The sequence below is a fragment of the Diabrotica virgifera genome, chromosome 4 (assembly GCF_917563875.1).
Source record: "Diabrotica virgifera virgifera chromosome 4, PGI_DIABVI_V3a".
Lineage (NCBI taxonomy): Eukaryota > Metazoa > Arthropoda > Insecta > Coleoptera > Chrysomelidae > Diabrotica > Diabrotica virgifera.
The window spans coordinates 145,474,355-145,493,596 of NC_065446.1; the positions used below are offsets into that span (position 1 = coordinate 145,474,355).

Genomic DNA, 19,242 nt, shown 5'->3' on the forward strand with positions numbered 1-19,242 from the left:
TAGTTCCTGTACTTTTAACTTCTCCAGATTCCATCTTCTTTTGTTTTGTCTTGTTCTCTCTGTTTTAATTATCTTCATTTTAATTTCCCCTATTACTAGAAAATGGTCTGTGTCCGCGTTTGCTCCTCTATATTATCTGACGTCATGCATTAGTGTTTTCCATATTTTGGATATTAGTATGTGGTCTATCTGATTGCCATCTGTTGCGCTAGGTATCAGCCATGCTACTTTATGCTCTCTTCTGTGCATGAAGTTTGTGCTTATAATGTAACTGTTTGTTATTGCTGCTAGTTTTCATAATTTTCTTCCGTTATCGTTTGTCTCGTCATGAATAGTTTCTTTCCCTGCTACTTCCCTATTCTGGTTTTCTTTGCTTACTTTTGCATAGTAGGCAAAGAAAGTTGTTCATATAATTCAATTTTATCATTTTCTGTGGGTGCATATATGTTTATGATTGTCATATTGGCTTGTTTGTTTTCTATTTTTATATATGACATTCATCCATTTATAGCTTTAAATTCTATAACTTTGTCCCTTATCTTACTGTTAACCATGAGTGCTGTACAATTTTTCCCTTGCTTCTTTTCTCCCAAGTAGTATAGTGTGAAATTTTTTTTTTTTAAGATTCCCTTCTCCTTTCCATCGTACTTCTTGTAGTGCTAGTATGTCTATTCTGCATCTTTGCATTTCTCTTGCTACCTCTTCCATTTTTCCTGATCTCAATAATGTTTGAAAAATAGTTCCTAGTTCCAGGTTCCTAGTTTTACACTACTTTTCTTCTTGTTTTTTCTTTTTCTATCTATTTTTCTTATGTTTGATTCATTGTTCTTTTTCAGTGCTAGTTTCGTCATCAGGTTTGCCGGGTTGTTTTAGTGATACTAGTAGTTTGTTCTTTACTATGTGCTGCTTTTACATGTAATCCCAGTTTTTTGGCTTTGTGCCAGTATTTTTTAAGGTCTTGCTTATTTTCGCCATATTTTCTGATTCATTTTCGTCATCTCCGGGTGATATTTCAGTACATTTTATGTTGTTCCTCTAGGTTTTCCTTGAGGTGTTTTAGTATTCATCGTTTCGCTTTATTTAAAACATGGATCAAAGAAAAAAAAGTTTTTTTGCCTTTCGTTTGGCCCCTAAAGACGAATAAAATCGAGAGAAAATTCAAATTACAGCAGGCAGCCCAAAACGCGCGCTCATTAGTCGTGACGTCATATCATTATAGTATTTGAAGTCCTCGCCATTAATTCATTAGGTTTGGCATTCGTTCTGACACTCAGTTTTATAAATATTTTGATAGAGTTCTTTCCTTTCCTTCAAAAACAGTATCAAACTCCAATCTCAACAAACTGGTATATTTATATTAGTACAATGACATACGATAAATGTCATTATAAAATATAATGTCGTGACGTCACAAGTGTTCACGCGCTTTTTGAGTCGTTTGAAATGGTTTAAATACAGATGATTTTAAATTTGTACTTCAAAGTTATTATTAGTTTTTGAGGCGTGAAATTTTGGAAATCTTATTTTTAAACAAAACTGAACATTATTATGTAATAAAAAAATGTGCAAGTTCCCTATTGATATTAAAATTTTTTTCGGCAATCAACCTGTTAATAAAAGTTTTTGATTGATTGATTTTATCTGTTATCCATTCGTTAAAGTAGTATAGTCAAGAATTATTGTTTAAATACTATCAAAATGACAAAACAGCCTAAAACACATACTGCTTTCTATATGAAAAAGCAAAGGGGCCTAACCCACATTTTTGAAAGTAATTGTAAGATTTGCCCTATTTTAATTAATTCCTGAAAAAGTATAACAGAATTCTATATTTTTCTGCAAAAAATTACATTATAAACTCGTAACATTAACAGTGTAATTCCAGTGTAATTAGTACCTAGTAGTGTAATAACAGAAAATATCTAAAATTTCAAAGCGTTTTTCTCAGTTGTTGCATTTTGGGCTTAGGCCACTAGGCATCTCATAGCCTCAAATTGACTCTTAAATCTACAAACTACAGCTTGTTTTTTAGACAGTATTCACGGATCATAGCCTGTTTGGATTTGCAGATGCAAGTGCTGTGATAACTAACAAATTCATACACATTTCATTATCAGACTGTAATCATTGCATTTGCGTTTCACACACTGGAAAGGAGAATACAGTATTAAGAGCTAAAATGGAGTCTTGGAGGGTTTCTGTAATTCCCAATGCTGTTGATACCTATTCCTTTACACCAAATGTGGATCAGAGATCAAAGAATAAAAGTAAGTGTAGGTATATCAAATAATCTAAATTAAAATGTTTATAAATAGACGAGGCAACGAAGCATTAAACCTAGGAATTTTGTGCAGTAAGATGAATCGTCAGGCAACTTTTTGCATTCGATTCGAGAGAGTGTCAGCCAATTTTGTGAACTAAATTGATCTCCGGCAAAAAAATTTTTGCATGAGAAAATGCACCTCTAAAGTGCATCTCGAAGGGATGGAAAAGAAAAACTCAGGAAACATTTACGGAAATGAGTTCAATTTTTATACTTGGAGGTTTTGGAGGTCACTGAATACGAATTTCATGACGGCGATGGTCTCCGATTCAAATATAAGAATTCAACTCATTTTCATTGAATCATTGAGATCAATTTAGTTCACAAAATTGCTTGACACTCTCTCGAATCGAATGCAAAAAGTTGCATGACGATCCATCTTACTGCACAAAAATCCTAGGTTTTGGACTTTTTAGTGCTTCGTTGCTTCGCCTAAAATTTTACTAGATTGCATTCATTCAGAATGTAAAACTTACCCAAACTATATTGTAATGATTGTTCAAAGTTCTTAACTTATTCCACTGCGTGTCATTAAAAAGAGGCCACCTAAAATTTTTGGCATTTTATCATTTTTACGAATCATAAAAGAAATTGATTGTCATTAGATGTTTGTGTAATGTTTAAGAATATGTTTTAAATCAGTATGCAATTATTTCTTAAATAACAAATGTCAAAAAAATAACTTCTTCCAAAATGATGATTTTATTGTAAAATTAAAAAAAAATTAACATTGTACATTTTTTCTGTTTTCTTTATAAAAATTACAATTAAGTCGTGATTAGTAGTACTGTGTATTACCACTTTTATTGTGACTCTCCTCATTCGATTTGGCATTGAATTGATCAAATTCTGGATGTCATCTTTAGGAAAAGCTTCTCCTTCTTCCATGAGCGCCAACCGAAGCTGCTCACGATTTATTGGAGCAGGTATTCTGTATCTTACCCTTCGTTTTATTTGGTCCCAAACATGTTCAATCGGGTTCAAATCTGGACTTTGAGCCGGCCAATTCATTTTAGACACACTGACGGTTTCCAGATATTGTTTTACCATCCTGGCTGCGTGGGGTCGCGCGTTGTCTTGCATGAAAATAAAAGTTTCGCCCACAAACCCAGCAAAAGGCATTACATGCTCATCTAGAATTTCGGTAATGTATCGGTGAGCATTCAAAAATATATATTAGTTTTTTTCAGGATTCGAAAAGGACTATTGTAAACCAAAACTGAAATAAATTTTTCCATTGTTAGCTATAATTGTGGACCCCCAAAACATTGAATTGATTACTTGAATTGATAAACTTTTATATTCAATTTATTAATAATACCTCATTCAAATGCCGCCTGTGAAAGGATATTCTCCAAAGTGAATTTAATTCCAACATTAGAAGTCGCTTACATAGTAGTAGTGTCAATTCACTTTTATTGGCATCTCAAAGTATAAATAGTGAACGCCATAAAGTCATAATTTTAACGTTACGTCAAACACGATTGATTCAATAACATAGTATAAACGCGTCGATGATGAAATTGTAGACATTCATTTTGACAATATTACGGTCTTATTTGCACAATAGTAAAGAAACTAAATTTGCATAAAGTTTATTGTATATTCCTAAATAGTAGTAGTATAAATGTTTATTAGTACTTAGCAATAAACATTTTGCCTACAAAGGTGTAAACCCTTCTGAGAAAATATTATGGTGAATAGCCACACATGTATACAGTACCGTCAAAATAATCTTTACACAAAGTGAATAAAACGCAAAAGTCAGAAGAATTAATGTTTTAATTTTACAAATTAATACTTTGCCATATCAATTCAGTTGGGAATAAGCCACAAATTTGGCTTATTCCGAAATAAAATAGCAAATTGATATGACAAATTCAATTATTATTATTAAGTATTAATTTATAAAATTAAAATAATAATTCTTATGATTTATCCGTTTTATTCACTTTGTAAAGATTTTCTTGTCGGCATTTTAACATAATGGGGCGGGCTTATACACCGGATCCCTCGGTAGACCGCATAATTTTTTTTTAAGTTTTAATATTATGTTTCATATTTTTTAAAGAAGTTGATGGTTATTTATTATTTTGTATTGTTTTTATTTTTTTTTTTATGAAAATAAATTATTAGTACGATAATATTACTATAATAGATTATTATAATACATAATAGATTGGCATTTTTAATTGAAGAAATCATTTCCAACAAAAAACGATAATTTTGGCAACATTGTACCATTCGACATTATTCGACTTTCAGTGACTTTTGTGCTGAAATAGTTCAGAATCCAGTAGCCCGCTTGAGTATTTGATTTTTATAATACACTTCTTTGACAACCTTTTGTTGTCGAACTGCGTGGAGCGGAGTTGAGGATAAATTACATGTATATTGTATGTTCCCTTTAAAAACGAATTTATCTGTATACCTCTGTCATGTCAATTGTTCTATAACAAATTATTGTTTGATATCCAATATTTATCTATCTGTTTCCTGTATAGTTACAGTTGTTGTGGTGTCCAGGCTGGTTTATAGGAAAGGTGTCGATTTAACAGCCCAAATAATTGGAGATTTGTGTGACAAACACAAAGAAGTGTGTTTTTTGATAGCCGGAGATGGACCTAAGAGAGGGTAAATATGTGAATGGTTACTTTAAAGGATAGAGTAAAAAATGAATTAAAATGCTTTCTATTTTTTATAGTTTTACACTAATTAATATTACTTATATATCTTAAATCATAACCTTTTTGTGCTCTTTATCTAGGATATAGCTGTAAAGTAATCGATTTCTTTCTGAATCCTAATTAGTTTTTCAAGAACAGTACAATTTATACAGTTTCAAAACTCATTTTCAATTAAAATTATAATTTATTCCCATAAATATAATAAAAGTTCATTGTGTACCTAGTAGGAAAAGCGTAACATTCCCCGGACGATGTAAACATTGCCGTCTAGGCGCAAGCCGAGACAAAGCAATACAGAGTCCGGGAATGTGGCTTTTCCTAGGTAGGTATACATACAATTTTTCCGGAAATGGAACATTTAAACTATATTAAAATAATCATGTTAAAATTTTCAAATAGACATATTATTATTTTGACTCAAATATTCGTGATGCCACTTCTTCTACTTCTTCGTCTAGCCATTCACGTCCACATCTGAACATAAGCCTTCAAGTCTTCCTTTCCATTGTTTTTTGTTGTACGCCAATTTTTCCCGGCAGTTCGTTTCAGATCATCTGTCCATCTCATAGGAGGTTTGCCTCTGGGTCTTTTGTGCTGGTATGGTCTCCAGGTTGGAATTGTTCTGTACCATTTGTTTAGATCGCTCCTAGCTACATGTCCAGCGTATTCCCATTTCAATTTTAATGATTTTTGTACCACATCGGTGACTTTGGTTTTCTGCCTTATCCATGTGTTTGTTTTCCTGTCCTTAAGTGATATACCAAGCATTGCTCTTTCCATCGCGTGTTGAGTGATTCTGAGTATGTTCATATTCTTTTTTGTGATTGTCCATTGAAACCTCTATACTCTGGGTATAGTGATTTTTAAAGAAAAAGAACTAACGAAATAAGGGGAAAATAAATGAGAAGAGATTTAAGACAAAAAGAAGAGGGGCTTAGCTCAGAAGGACAAATTAAATGGGCAGAGGGACACTAAATCTCAAGTGGGTATTCGGGCTAGCTTCTATACACCGAATATTGGCTTTAGAGATATAAAAAGGAAAGATTTGATAATGAAATGATAGTAATTAGGAAGAAAATGAGACCTGTTAATACAGAACTTAATACAACTAGGTAAGACCACTGGAGAGAGAGATCAAGATAAAAGGGACAATAAAGAGAGAAGAAAATGGGCGCCAACTCGAACGAACAACTCGGCTCTCGGAACCAAGAAGTTGGAAAGGTTCGAGATTTTTGAAGTAACGAACAACAGGAACTCTATGACACTGGTTACAACCACCTGAAATACAAAATACTAAATACTAACCTTATCTTGCTATATTATATACTGGTAATACAGACTGAAATAAAACATCAACCTTTCTAATAACAAATATATTAACAATAATAACTATATTATACATATATTGACAATGTAATATATAAATCAAAACACAATAACAGTGGTAGTGGGTGGTGTAACGGTCAAACAGGACCAAAAAGCCACTAACTTACAATTAACCACTACACACTGCGCTAAGTAAATGTATTAGTAGAAAATCCAAAGCAAAAGTCCGTGTGAATAGCACAAAGTTCTTACAACTAAAAGTTAGTAATATTCCCTAAATTGAACTCGTCTAGAGTGAGATACGTACACGACAAGAACGCTACGGTTACCAAAAATTAAGTATCTCTAGCAAAAATACTAATTATTATATAATTGATTTATATAAATGAGCTGGTCAGTGACTCTTTATATACAATGTAAATGTAAAACCCTACTAGACATATTCCCTATTTTAAAACCTCGACAAAATTTTACCCCCGATTCCCTATTAAGTTTTAAGATACAATGATTTATAATTATTATTAAAAGAAAGACCTGATTTTATTTATTTAAGCAAATTATTAATTATATAGAACCAAAGAAATAAAAACAACGACCTAAAAACCCTATCTATCAAGAAATATGTACCTAGTTTACCTCGATTGTATGCATACATGAAGTTTACACTGCAAGCAACTAGAGAGTACCCAAAATATGTAAATAATAAAAGAAAACAACTTATCTTAACCACAGTTCCTATTTAAAAAATGTTGAAGTCCAGATAGGAATGAATTTCCTCTTGGCACGGCAAAAACTAGTGGGCTGCTGTGGTGATAAATCCAATCCTGGCTGTTGTGAAATGGGTATATCCAAGATATGGGATATCCAAGATATCCAATTAAAAGTAACTCTAGGGGTAACCCATACCCGAGTTGCTTACAGTTACTGGCACATAGTTACATGAAGTAGTTTTCCCAATTTACATAGAGTGACTAGACTAAGTGTCTATGTGACTAAGTGACGGAATCTAAAATAAAGTTTATTTACATTTAATTATTATTTATTTCAATAACGGTAGCAGTACATATTGAACAGGCCCAAACAAAACATTAAATATTAGGTTAGGTATCTTATGTCATGTCAAGTCAAAACTTTCTGAAGCTAATTTCAATGACATTAACTTGCACGTCGAATGAACATGCGCAGAAGACAGCAGGCTGTATGATGTTCGTTAAAACTAATGATGGGTATAAAATACATTGGAATTTAGGTTTGCCAATAAAAACTTGACCTTCTGTTCTTTTCAAATATTTAAAGGATAATATGAGCTACAATTTGGAATTTAAATTTAACACTAAAACCCTGTGGCCTTGATTGATTGTTCCTTTGTAAATGGAAATGAATATCATTATTATAATATGGATTATATATGAACTTAACTACAATGATGCATTACCACGAAAAATAATGAGAACTATATCAACAGTTTATGTGAAAAAAAACCAAAGATAAATTGAGTTTTGATATCATCGCTATTCCAAAAAAAAAAGTGGTCTTAATGTTCCTTGATTTTAGTGATATATCTGCTCCATTTTATCCAAAATCTCGTCCAAATCCGCCACTTAGAAAAAAAACAGCGCGTTCGCTCAGACCCTGAGTTTGACCAAAACTGAGGTTCCGATTCGGATCGACAAAATCGACCGCCGAGGTTTTCGCGCGTGAGCAGAGAGATATCGTTCTTAAGTCGACCGACGGCGTCGCACACGGGATTTATTTAGGGGTATTTGATAAAATTTTAATGGGATTTATTTAGTTAATAGCGTAACTGCTACACCATGTTTGTGCCCCATATGTTAATATCGGAATAATGCATGCATCAAAAACTTTAGATCTAAGATGTAGTTGAATTTGCTGATTTCTGAGTACATTTCCCTATTTAGTATTATTTTTTGTCCTAAGTATAATATATTGTTCAACTTTTTCTATAACTTTGTCGTTTATTATTGTCACGGTTTCTTCGGAGTGCATGGCTTTTGTTTAAATTCATTTTCAGTCCTATTTTAGAAGATTCTGTGTGTAGTTCTGAAAGCATGGTTTGCAGTTCTTGTAGGTCAGTAGCTATCAGGATAATGTCATCTGCAAATCGTAGATTACTGAGGATGTTTATTCCCTTATATTTCCAATTTAGATTTTTAAAAACGTCCTCCAAAACTAAGGTGAACAGTTTGGGTGATAGAGTGTCTCCCTGTTTGACTCCCCTGTTTAATGGTATAGGGTTCGTGTATTCATTTTCATTTAGGTAGAATGTAACTGTAGCTTAGGCAAGGAAACAAAGATGCAGCAGTGTACGCATCTGAAGTAGAGGAACTAGCGGAACAGTTAAAGGTAGCATACATAGCGGAAGGAATGTCATTGGAACTAGCGAAAAAATACACAACGGAAACAGATATGTTAATACGGATAGAGCTAAGTTAATACTGGAGGCAGGTAATTTCACAACGCCGCAGGAAGTAGTATCCAAATTTCTATCGATTGATACGACAGAGGAGAACACACAGGGAAGAGTGTTCAATTATAGGACGAATTATGAAAATAGGATAGGACAGCAGCAATACAGAAGAGGATACCATAACAAATACGATAGAGGAAGAAGAAATAACTTCGGACAACGGAACGAAGGAGAAGCAACAGAAAACCAACGGAACTATTCGAACAGAGGATATAGACAATTTAACAACCAAACGTACAGAGGGAACCAGAGAGGGGGACGTAACAGAAACGTAAGGCTACTGGAGTTAGAGGACAGCCAAGAGGAACCAGAAAACCAGCAGTTGGGGTTTTGAATGAACGAAACAAGGAAAGTACACAGTCAGAAGTGGAATATAATATTTACAACTTCGACTTAAACCTAACGAATTTTGTACGAATGAAAACAGGAATCCTAGAACATACAAATACATTTATCATAGACACAGGAGCTGATATTTCAATACTGAAATGTTCACAAGATTTTATGAAGGAACATGTGAAACCAAACACAAAGGCGAAAATAAAAGGAGTAACTAAAGGAGAATTACAAACAATGGGAGAAGTTGAAACAACACTAGAAGTAAAAGGATCTCGATTTGAGCATATCTTTCAATTGGTTGAACCTAGCTTTCCTATTCCAACCGACGGAATCATTGGGAGAGACTTTATTTCAAACTTTCAATGCATACTAGACTACGCTAACCTTAAAATGCACATTAAAGAGGACAACGATTGTTACATTAGTACGAACATTTTGGATAATATAGATAATGACACGATAATAATACCGCCTAGATGTGAAATTTACAGAGTCGTAAAAATTTTTCAAACGCTGAAGAACGACAGGATAGTGGAACAACAGGAAATACAACCAGGAATATTCATAGCGAGAGCAATTATTTCAAGTAATAATCCGTACATCAAAATTTTGAACACAACCTACGAAACAGTAAAAGTAGACAAACGCAATCAAAACATTAGACATTAAATTATTTAACATATATAGACCGATCAACGACAGCAAGGATAGGAAAAAGGAATTACGGGAATCACTGAAGTTAGACAGTCCAGAATACATACGAGATAAATTAGTATCTTTATGCGAAGATTATTCAGATATATTGGCCCTAAGGCATGACATGCTAACATGTAACAACTTCTACGAACAGAAACTGAGAGTTAAAGACCAAACTCCGGTATTTATCAAAAACTATAGGACACCTCATGCACAAACAGAGGAATTAAACCGACAAGTACAAAAACTGAGAGACCAAGGAATAATAGAACCGTCCACATCAGAATACAACAGCCCTGAACAAGAAAATAGTCACTGATAAATTTCCTTTACCAAGAATAGACTCGATATTAGATCAACTAGGAAGAGCAAAATGGTTTTCAGTTATAGACTTAATGTCAGGTTTTCACCAAATACCATTAGAAAAATCATCTAGGAAATACACATCGTTTAGCACGGAAAATGGAGCATTTCAATTTACCAGATTACCTTTTGGATTAAACGTGAGCCCGAATAGCTTTTCATGGATGATGTCAATAGCATTTTCAGGATTAACACCAGACAAAGCATTTCTTTACATGGACGATATAGTAGTAATAGGAATATCTGAAAAACATCACCTAGACAACCTGGAAAAGACATTCGAGACATGTCGAAAATTCAATTTGAAACTTAACCCAGGAAAATGTCAATTTTTTAGAAGAGAAGTATCATATTTAGGACATGATCTTTCTCAGGAAGGAGTATCACCAGACAAAGCGAAATATGCAACGATTGAACAATACCCGACACCTAAGACAGCGGAAGAAACAAAAAGATTCGTAGCATTTTGTAACTATTATAGACGTTTTATTCAAAATTTTGCTGAAATATGCAGACCACTCAACAGATTATCGAGAAAAGGAGTAGAATTTTTTTTGGTCAGAAGAATGTGAAAAAGCATTCAATAAGCTTAAATCATCTCTGATGAAGCCACCGATCCTAAAATATCCAGATTTCAATAAACAATTCATCCTAACAACAGACGCATCCAACGAGAGTTGTTCAGCAATTTTAAGTCAATATTATAACGGAACAGACCTACCATTAGCATACGCATCAAGAAGTTTTAATAAAGGAGAATGTAATAAACCTATAATCGTTAAGGAATTACTAGCCATTCATTGGGGAATTAATCATTTCAAATGTTATTTATATGTCGCACCAACATTTTTAGTAAAAACGGATCATAAACCACTAACACATTTATTTGCAATGAAAGAACCAACTTCGAAACTTACAAGGATCAGATTAGATTTAGAGGAATACGATTTCGAAATAGAGTATATAACAGGGAAAAATAACTACGCAGACAGTCTTTCAAGAATAACATTACATCAACTAAAGAACCTATACATAGACAATACCCATATATTAGCTATAACACGAGCTCAAGCAAGAGAAAAGAAGAAAGAAGCAAGGCAAACGAAGGCAGAAAGTGAACTCGCACTACAGCCAGAAGCCCCCAAACAGACAGTAAGAAAGGTACTAAATAATTTAGAGGCGCATAGACTACCAATTTTGTCTTTTGGAGCAGAACTAATCTCACCAAGGCTGAGCATTAGGGTCAAAAACAAAATAAAATGCAGCAAGAGATTCAATCATTTCGATTTAAACCAAATGTTGGCACAGCTTGATAAGCTGGCGGTAGAGAATGCAGTACGTAAAGTAAAAATATACGTAAACGATATTATTTCTAAAGTGTGCACAATTGAGGAATTTATTAAACAAGGAAACAAAATATTGAAGAATGTAGAAATATACATATGTGAAGTACCAGAAACAATAGAAGATGACAAAGAAAAACACAGGTTAATAGAAGAACATCATAATCACCCGATGTTTGGAGGACACGTAGGAAATAATAGACTAATAAAGAAGCTAAAAGCAAGATTTAGATGGAAAAATTTGGAAAAAGACGTAAGAAAATACGTTAAACAATGTCATAAATGTCAAATTAACAAACCGAAAATAACACATGTCGAAGAATTCGTGATATCGGACACTTCTTCCAAACCATGGGACATAGTATACATAGATACGATAGGTCCATTCACTAAAAGTAACGAAGGTAATAGATACTGTATAACAATGTTATGTGAACTTACTAAATACGCGGTCAGTATACCCGTGTGCAATAAAGAAGCAGAGACAATAGCCCGAGGAATTTTTGATCATTTTATACCAACATACGGACTCATGAAGCAAATAAGAATAGACTAAGGCGCAGAGTATAAGAATTAAGTAATGCAGGAACTAACAAAGCTACTACATGTCAGCTTCCATTCGTCGTGGTAGTCAGACGTGCGTAGGAAAGAAGCTTGTTTTTTAAAACCGGTGTCTATAAATTAGATATTTAAATAAATATTTTGTGAACTTTAAAAGTAAATTAATTACACCAAATAAAAAAGCGAAATCGGAATAAAAACATTAAAAAGTTATGAGTGCAGTTAGCGGGGGCGACGCCCCCGATAAAAATGTTTTAGAAACACAAATGGATACAGAACATGCAACATCTTCAAAGGAGGAGCTATTAGGATTCCAAAATCTTGTTCCAGTTACACAGATAAGTACCACAAAACTTGTTAATAATAAACCCATTATCGATAATGACTTTGCTAATGTACACACTTCAATAACAAATAACATTAACAAAGAAGTAGGAACAAAAAGGGAGGAATTTCTTTACCGACAAAACGACCTAGGACCTTTTTACGCGTATTTAGAAAATAATTCACCCGATTTTAAAGGCAGATTAAACGCGTTAAGGATAGGTGACATTATTATCACAAATTTTAAAGAAATTGATGAAAAAATTGTAAGCATTGACGCAGTAGGAAGAAATAAAATACGTATAAAATTTAAAGATTATAAATCGGCTAACTATATCATATCTAAAAAAAATGAAGCAATATTTATAAAAAATAATCTAGACATATACATTCCTAAGTTTCTTTTAGTTAGACAGGGCGTAATAAAAGATATTTCCACAGAATTTTCAGTAGAGTATGTTAAAAACAGAATAAAAATGTACGATTTACACTGTAAATTTGAAGTCCTTCAAGTCACAAGATTAAATCGAAGACAAGTAGATGAAAACGGTACTCAATACATTCCAACAAAAACATGCGTAGTTAGTTTTAAGTCACAAGTGCTACCAAAATATATAACAATCAACAAGGTACTAAAGGAAGTCGAACCATACAAACAAAAGGTGCTATTATGCTTTAATTGTCTTCGATTTGGACATACAGGTGGGCAGTGTAAGAGCAAGGCTAGGTGCGATAAATGTCAAGAATCCCACAACTCAAAAGATTGTAAAAAGACCGATCTCACTCCAAAATGTTTTAACTGTTCGGGGGATCATTTTACTACAAATTTAAGCGCGTGTCAAGAATTTCAGCGTCAAAAACTTATTAAAGACGCTATGTCTTCCAATAATATTAGTTATCAAGACGCAAACAAACAGTTCCCAGAAACTCCTATGCAAAAGTAACATCCATAAATACGGAACAAACTACAAACCTCTCCTGCCTCAAAACTTTCCCTCCATTAAATCCCAATAATTATACACCCACCCAATTCCCATCAAATCCAATTAACAAAATGTCAACTAATAATATATTCTACAATAATAATTCAAATAGTACAAATTCTCGAACATTCAAAAGACAGAGACCAAATAGTCCAGATCCAACATTAATTTTGCATAATGAAATTATATCTTCCCCTAGATCTCTATTACCTACGGGAGGAATATTAGACAGCATTAACTATAAGGGAAATATTAATAATAATCCAGTTGCATCTCCTTCAGACTTGAGCATGATAAATTCAATATTAGAATTAGTTATAGAAATTGTCACAAAAGTTTTAGTAACAAAAAGTATAAACATAAATAAGGAAGAACTCGAAAACTTAGTCAAATTAACTATAAATGGAAACACGTCATCACATTCTCAGACCTCAACCATGCAATAAATATCCTTCAATGGAACTGCCGCTCGGCAGTTTCTAATAAAAATAACTTAGAATATCTACTAGATAGGGGCAACTACTCCGTTGCACTTCTATCGGAAACATGGTTTAAAGCAGAAAAATACTATAATTTTAAAGGCTTCAACAATATTCGCTGTGACCGGGACGACGGGTACGGCGGCTCTGCCATTTTATTAAAATCAGACTTAATATACCAAGAAGTCTCAATTCCAACTACAATCAACTTTGAGCATACTTGTATCTCGGTAAATTTTCCATATATACATAAAAAAATTTACTTTGTTTCAGTATACCTTAAACCGAGAACTAGAATATCATTACAACAGTGGATTAACTTTTTGGAATAAATTCCAAAACCATTCATAATTGGGGGCGACTTTAACGCACATAGTTTGGCATGGAACGATGGATATGAAGATATCTATGGCAAAATTCTTTTGGAAGCTATCGAACAATGCAACCTAGTAATTATAAACGACGGATCACCTACATTAGCAAACAATAAGAAGTCGGCTGTAGACTTGACCCTCTGTACACAGGATCTGACACAACTAATTACGTGGTGTACTTTAGAAGAACCTTATGGCTCTAATCACTTACCAATACACATACAATTTGGAAGGAATATCCCACCTGCGCAAATTAAACACACAAAACATAATATATGGAGACTCAAGGCTGCTAATTGGGATGTATACACCGCTACCCTTGAAGCAACAGAACCAAAATCATCACTAATAGGCATTATCGACAATATTAACAAAGCTGCCGACAAAGCAATTCCGTTACGAAAATCAAACGCACAAAATAGAAATCATTGCTCAAAGGACTGGTGGAACGAAACCTGTAACATAGCTGCTAAAGCAAGAAAACAAGCTTTCTTAACCTACACACAGGCTCCAAATCTTAATAATCTAACAGAATATAAAAGACTTGATGCAGTAGCTAAAAAAACTTTTAAAGAAACTAAGAAAAAAAGTTGGATAAATTACTGCCAAAATCTAAATCAAAATACACCAATTAAAGAAGTGTGGAACAAAGTAAACCGATATAAAAACCGAAAACAAGCGAAGAAACCCCTAATGGACCCCAAAGAAGACTGGATAGGCGAATTCCACACAAGAATCTCACCTCCATGGGTCGAAAACAACATTACTCAACAAATAGCTACTGTAAATAGGAACACTTCTTTCCTACAATCGTTATTTCAATTATGGGAACTCGATCATTGCATTAAATCAACAAATAATAAATCTCCCGGGGCGGATAACATTTCATATAATATGTTGCATAAAATGCCCTTAGACCATAAGAAAGCCCTGTTGGAATTGTTCAATTCGATTTGGATAAATAGGATTCCTTTTCCACCGATGTGGAAAGAATACATCATAGTACCTATCAAAAAACCTGGAAAACAGAATGGAAATGCAGATTCATATAGACCCATAGCTTTATCATCGTGTATATTTAAAACCATGGAAAGAATGATAAAGAACAGGCTTGAATATTGGCTAGAAAATGAAAAAATATTACCTGACTCACAATATGCTTTTAGAAAGGGAAGATCTTCCTTGGAACCCCTAACGATACTAGTAAATGACATCTATCTAGGATTCACACACAAATACAGCACTTTGGCCACATTTTTGGATATAACTTCAGCATATGATAATGTTCAAATAAATATACTAGAAGAGAAGCTCATCAATATTGGTCTACCAACCTCCTTTGCCAACTTCATAAAATCAGCTTACTCTAATCGATCAGTTTCCTTAAAGATAAATCAAGAAATTTCGGAATCAAGAATATGTAGATCTGGATTACCACAAGGTAGTATCCTGAGCCCAATCCTCTACAGCCTGTACACAATGGATATAGAAAATGTTATATCACAAAAGTCTAAAATTATTCAATACGCTGATGATGTTGTTATTTACACCAGTAGCAAATCAGAGGACAAATGTATAGAAAATATCAACACTGAATTTATAAAAATCCAAAAATACCTAGACAACATGGGACTTTCCATATCCGAGTCCAAAACCAATATATGTATTTTCTCTAGAAACAGAAACAACTATCAAAGACAATTAACAATAGGAAAATATAAACTCTGTATTAGTAACTCTGTAAAATATCTTGGTCTGCATCTAGATAGAAAACTATTATGGAAGGACTGTATCCACCAAATTATCAAAAAAACAAGTAATTCTATAAATATCCTAAGAGCGTTTTGTAGAGCAAAGTGGGGAGCAGACCCAAATACGGCTTTACTATTCTACAAAACAATGGTACGATCAATAATGGATTATGGAAGTCAACTCTATGGAACAGCAGCAGATACACATCTAAATAAAATCGAGATACAACAAAATAAATGCTTAAGAGTTTGCCTGGGATATCTTAAGTCAACGCCCATAAACATTATACAAGCTGAAGCCGTGGAACCTCCTCTTAAACTAAGAAGACAACTATTGAGCAGAAAATTCATGATAAAAATCATTTCAAAAAAAACTTCTTACCTCAATAGTGTACAGTCACTAACAGTTCAAGTTTTGACCCATAGATACTGGCACTTCAAGAACACCCCCCTCATAGTAGAATCTTTCTCAGAAATAGCTGACATTACAGATATACTCTATTCCAACCAACTCCCTCCAGTTTTAATTTACTCACCTGAACAAATTTTTTCACGTGAAATTAGAACCTACTATTTTGAAAGTGAAGAAGTAGCAAGTATCAATCAAACAAAGTTCAACGAAACAAAAAACAAATACTGGCCAAACTATGATTCTATATTCACTGATGGATCAAAGTCAAAAGAATATACCAGTTGTGCCTTTTACCATTTTGAGGAAAATACTGACAAAAAATTTATTTTACCAAAGGAAGCTTCCATATACACTGCAGAACTAACAGCAATAGTGCAAGCTATGAAATACGTACTCGGCTCTAACCACGACAAATTTATAATATGTACGGACAGCAAAAGTGCAGTAGATAAACTTAAAAATGTTAAAATAAATAGATCAGTTAATCATATTGAAGCAAAAATCCTGTATTTACATAATGAGATACACATCAAGAATAAAGTCGTCATATATCTATGGGTAAAGGGACACGCAGGCATAACAGGTAATGAAATGGTGGATGCCTTAGCAAAAACAGCTCCAACATCAGGAGAAGAACTAAATCTTAAACTACCCCCGTCCGATTTATTCTTAAATCAAAGGAACAAAATAAATGAGATGTGGCAAAACCTATACAGTGCATCAACAACTGGAACAAACTTTTGTAAACACCAGCCAAGGATCCCCAGAAAACCATGGTTTCACAAAATACCAAACAGAAACTTTGTCGCCACAATAAATCGAATACGTGCAAACCATGCACTAACACCTTATTATAAGCACAAAATAAAAATTACAGACGATCCACTGTGTAGTTGTGGTAAAATGGGTACATTGGTACATGTTTTACTTGAATGTCCAATAAATATTGTAAACATTAATAATCTATATAAAAACTTAATTCACTACAAGATAAACCTTCCAATAGACCTAAATTGTATTATTTTTTCAGGAAATAATAATATACTTTATGTACTTCATCAACACATCATAAACTGTAAACTAAAATTGTAAAATTACTAACCAATTTTGTAAGCAATTCTGCAAAACAAACTAAATGTAAAACATTAAAGAAAAAAAAAGGTGAATACAAAAAAAATAAAAAAAAAATAATAAAAAAAATAAACCAAGTAAAAAAATGAACCAATTAAAAAAAAACCAAAAAAAAAACAAAAAAAAACAAAAAAAAACAAAAAAAAAAAACAAAAAAAAAAACAAAAAAAAAAGAAAACAAAAAAAAAAGAAAACAAAAAAAAAATAAAAACATACACACAAAGAGGGCTAAAACCTCCGCGGCGTTGAACCGGGTTGATGCTCTAGCGCGGAAGGAAAAAAAAAATTAAACACCTTACACTTTACTAATGCTACATATTACTAACAAAACAAATGAATACATCATGCTCAAGTTTGATACTATGAAACAATTTACACAAACTATTTATACAATCTAACATAGTCTGGCTAATTGGTCCTCACCAAAGCCATAAATTCCACGAAAAAAAAAAAAAAAACAAAGCTACTAAAAATAGAGCACAACTTCTCAACGGCATACCATCCACAGTCCATTGGAAGTTGCGAAAAACTGCACAGAACATTAAACGAGTACGTAAGAGCATTCATAGACGAAGACAGAGAAAATTGGGATGTGTGTTGCAGGATGTTCACATACTGCTACAATACAACCCCTAAGGCTACGGCTCCACGGGCGAGAAATTGACGCTAGCAGTAGCAGTAAAATGAGTGATAAATGAAACCAACAGCGATAATACTGGGCGGCTCCACGATGCTGTAAACTATCGCTCAAGATCGGTAAAAGACGCGTCGTCAAGGTCATGCCGCAGATGGATAAGTCCAGACCTATTTTTACAGTAATTTACAGGGGCGGAGGTAAATTGAGTCCCATAAATATATCTAAATTAAGAAGGGTCAAAATATTTAGTGGTCGAATTGAATCCCGGGCATCGTAATCCTTCTAATTGCCTTTTAATGGCTTTTAATTTGTAAGTATTTTATTGGTTATGCATTTATGATAATCAAATATAAAATGTAATACATACAGTGCGCTCGAATAAGTGTTACCCCCTTATTAACTTATTTATTTTTAGCACATAAGCAAAACACTGGGACAGGTCGATTTTTAAAATAATCATAGTATATTATAGCATCAATGTTTCGAACTTTACGCGATGCCTCTTCAGGTGACAGCCATAACTTTGATTTTTTTAAATGGGAAAGTTCGTCATGTGACAAATCATTTAAAAGCTTTTGAAATACTGATTACAAAAATGGATAATACTTTAATCCTATTTGAGACCGTAGGCGCAAAATTTTGATCGAAGTATTTTTAAACGCATTAATTTTTTCAAATCCTGAGAAAACCAATAAGTATTTTTGAAAAATTTAAACACAGAATGAAAGATTACATTAATACGGAGGGCTGAAAGTCCTTAGAATAAACAAGAGGTTTCATTTGAATGATATATTTGAAATTAAAATCTAGACTATATTTTCTCTTTTTTTTTACCCCTGTGACTTATTAAAATAAACATTATAGAAGTTCTCAGGGGCTTTTGACCCTCAATAATACTGTAATATTTAATTCTGCGTTTAAATTTTTCAAAAATATTTATTAGTCTTTTCAGGATTGGAAAAAAATGAATGCATTTAAAAAGAATTCGCTCGAAATTTAGCACCTACGCTTTCAAAAAGGATTAA

At 33.1% G+C, this 19,242-nt stretch overlaps 1 protein-coding gene across 5 annotated transcripts in view; it reads left to right on the top strand.

Moving 5' to 3' along the window:
• Nucleotides 1–19,242, top strand: part of LOC126883949 (phosphatidylinositol N-acetylglucosaminyltransferase subunit A) — a 299,258-nt gene that overhangs the window by 31,994 nt on the left and 248,022 nt on the right. For 3 of the 5 annotated variants that reach the window (XM_050649719.1, XM_050649721.1, XM_050649722.1), the window contains exons 3-4: nucleotides 2,033–2,273; nucleotides 4,828–4,957. In XM_050649719.1, coding sequence (XP_050505676.1) covers nucleotides 2,033–2,273; nucleotides 4,828–4,957 — 371 coding nt within the window. The remainder of the gene's footprint in view (nucleotides 1–2,032; nucleotides 2,274–4,827; nucleotides 4,958–19,242) is intronic. The other 2 variants (XM_050649723.1, XM_050649720.1) reach the window with 1 other exon arrangement.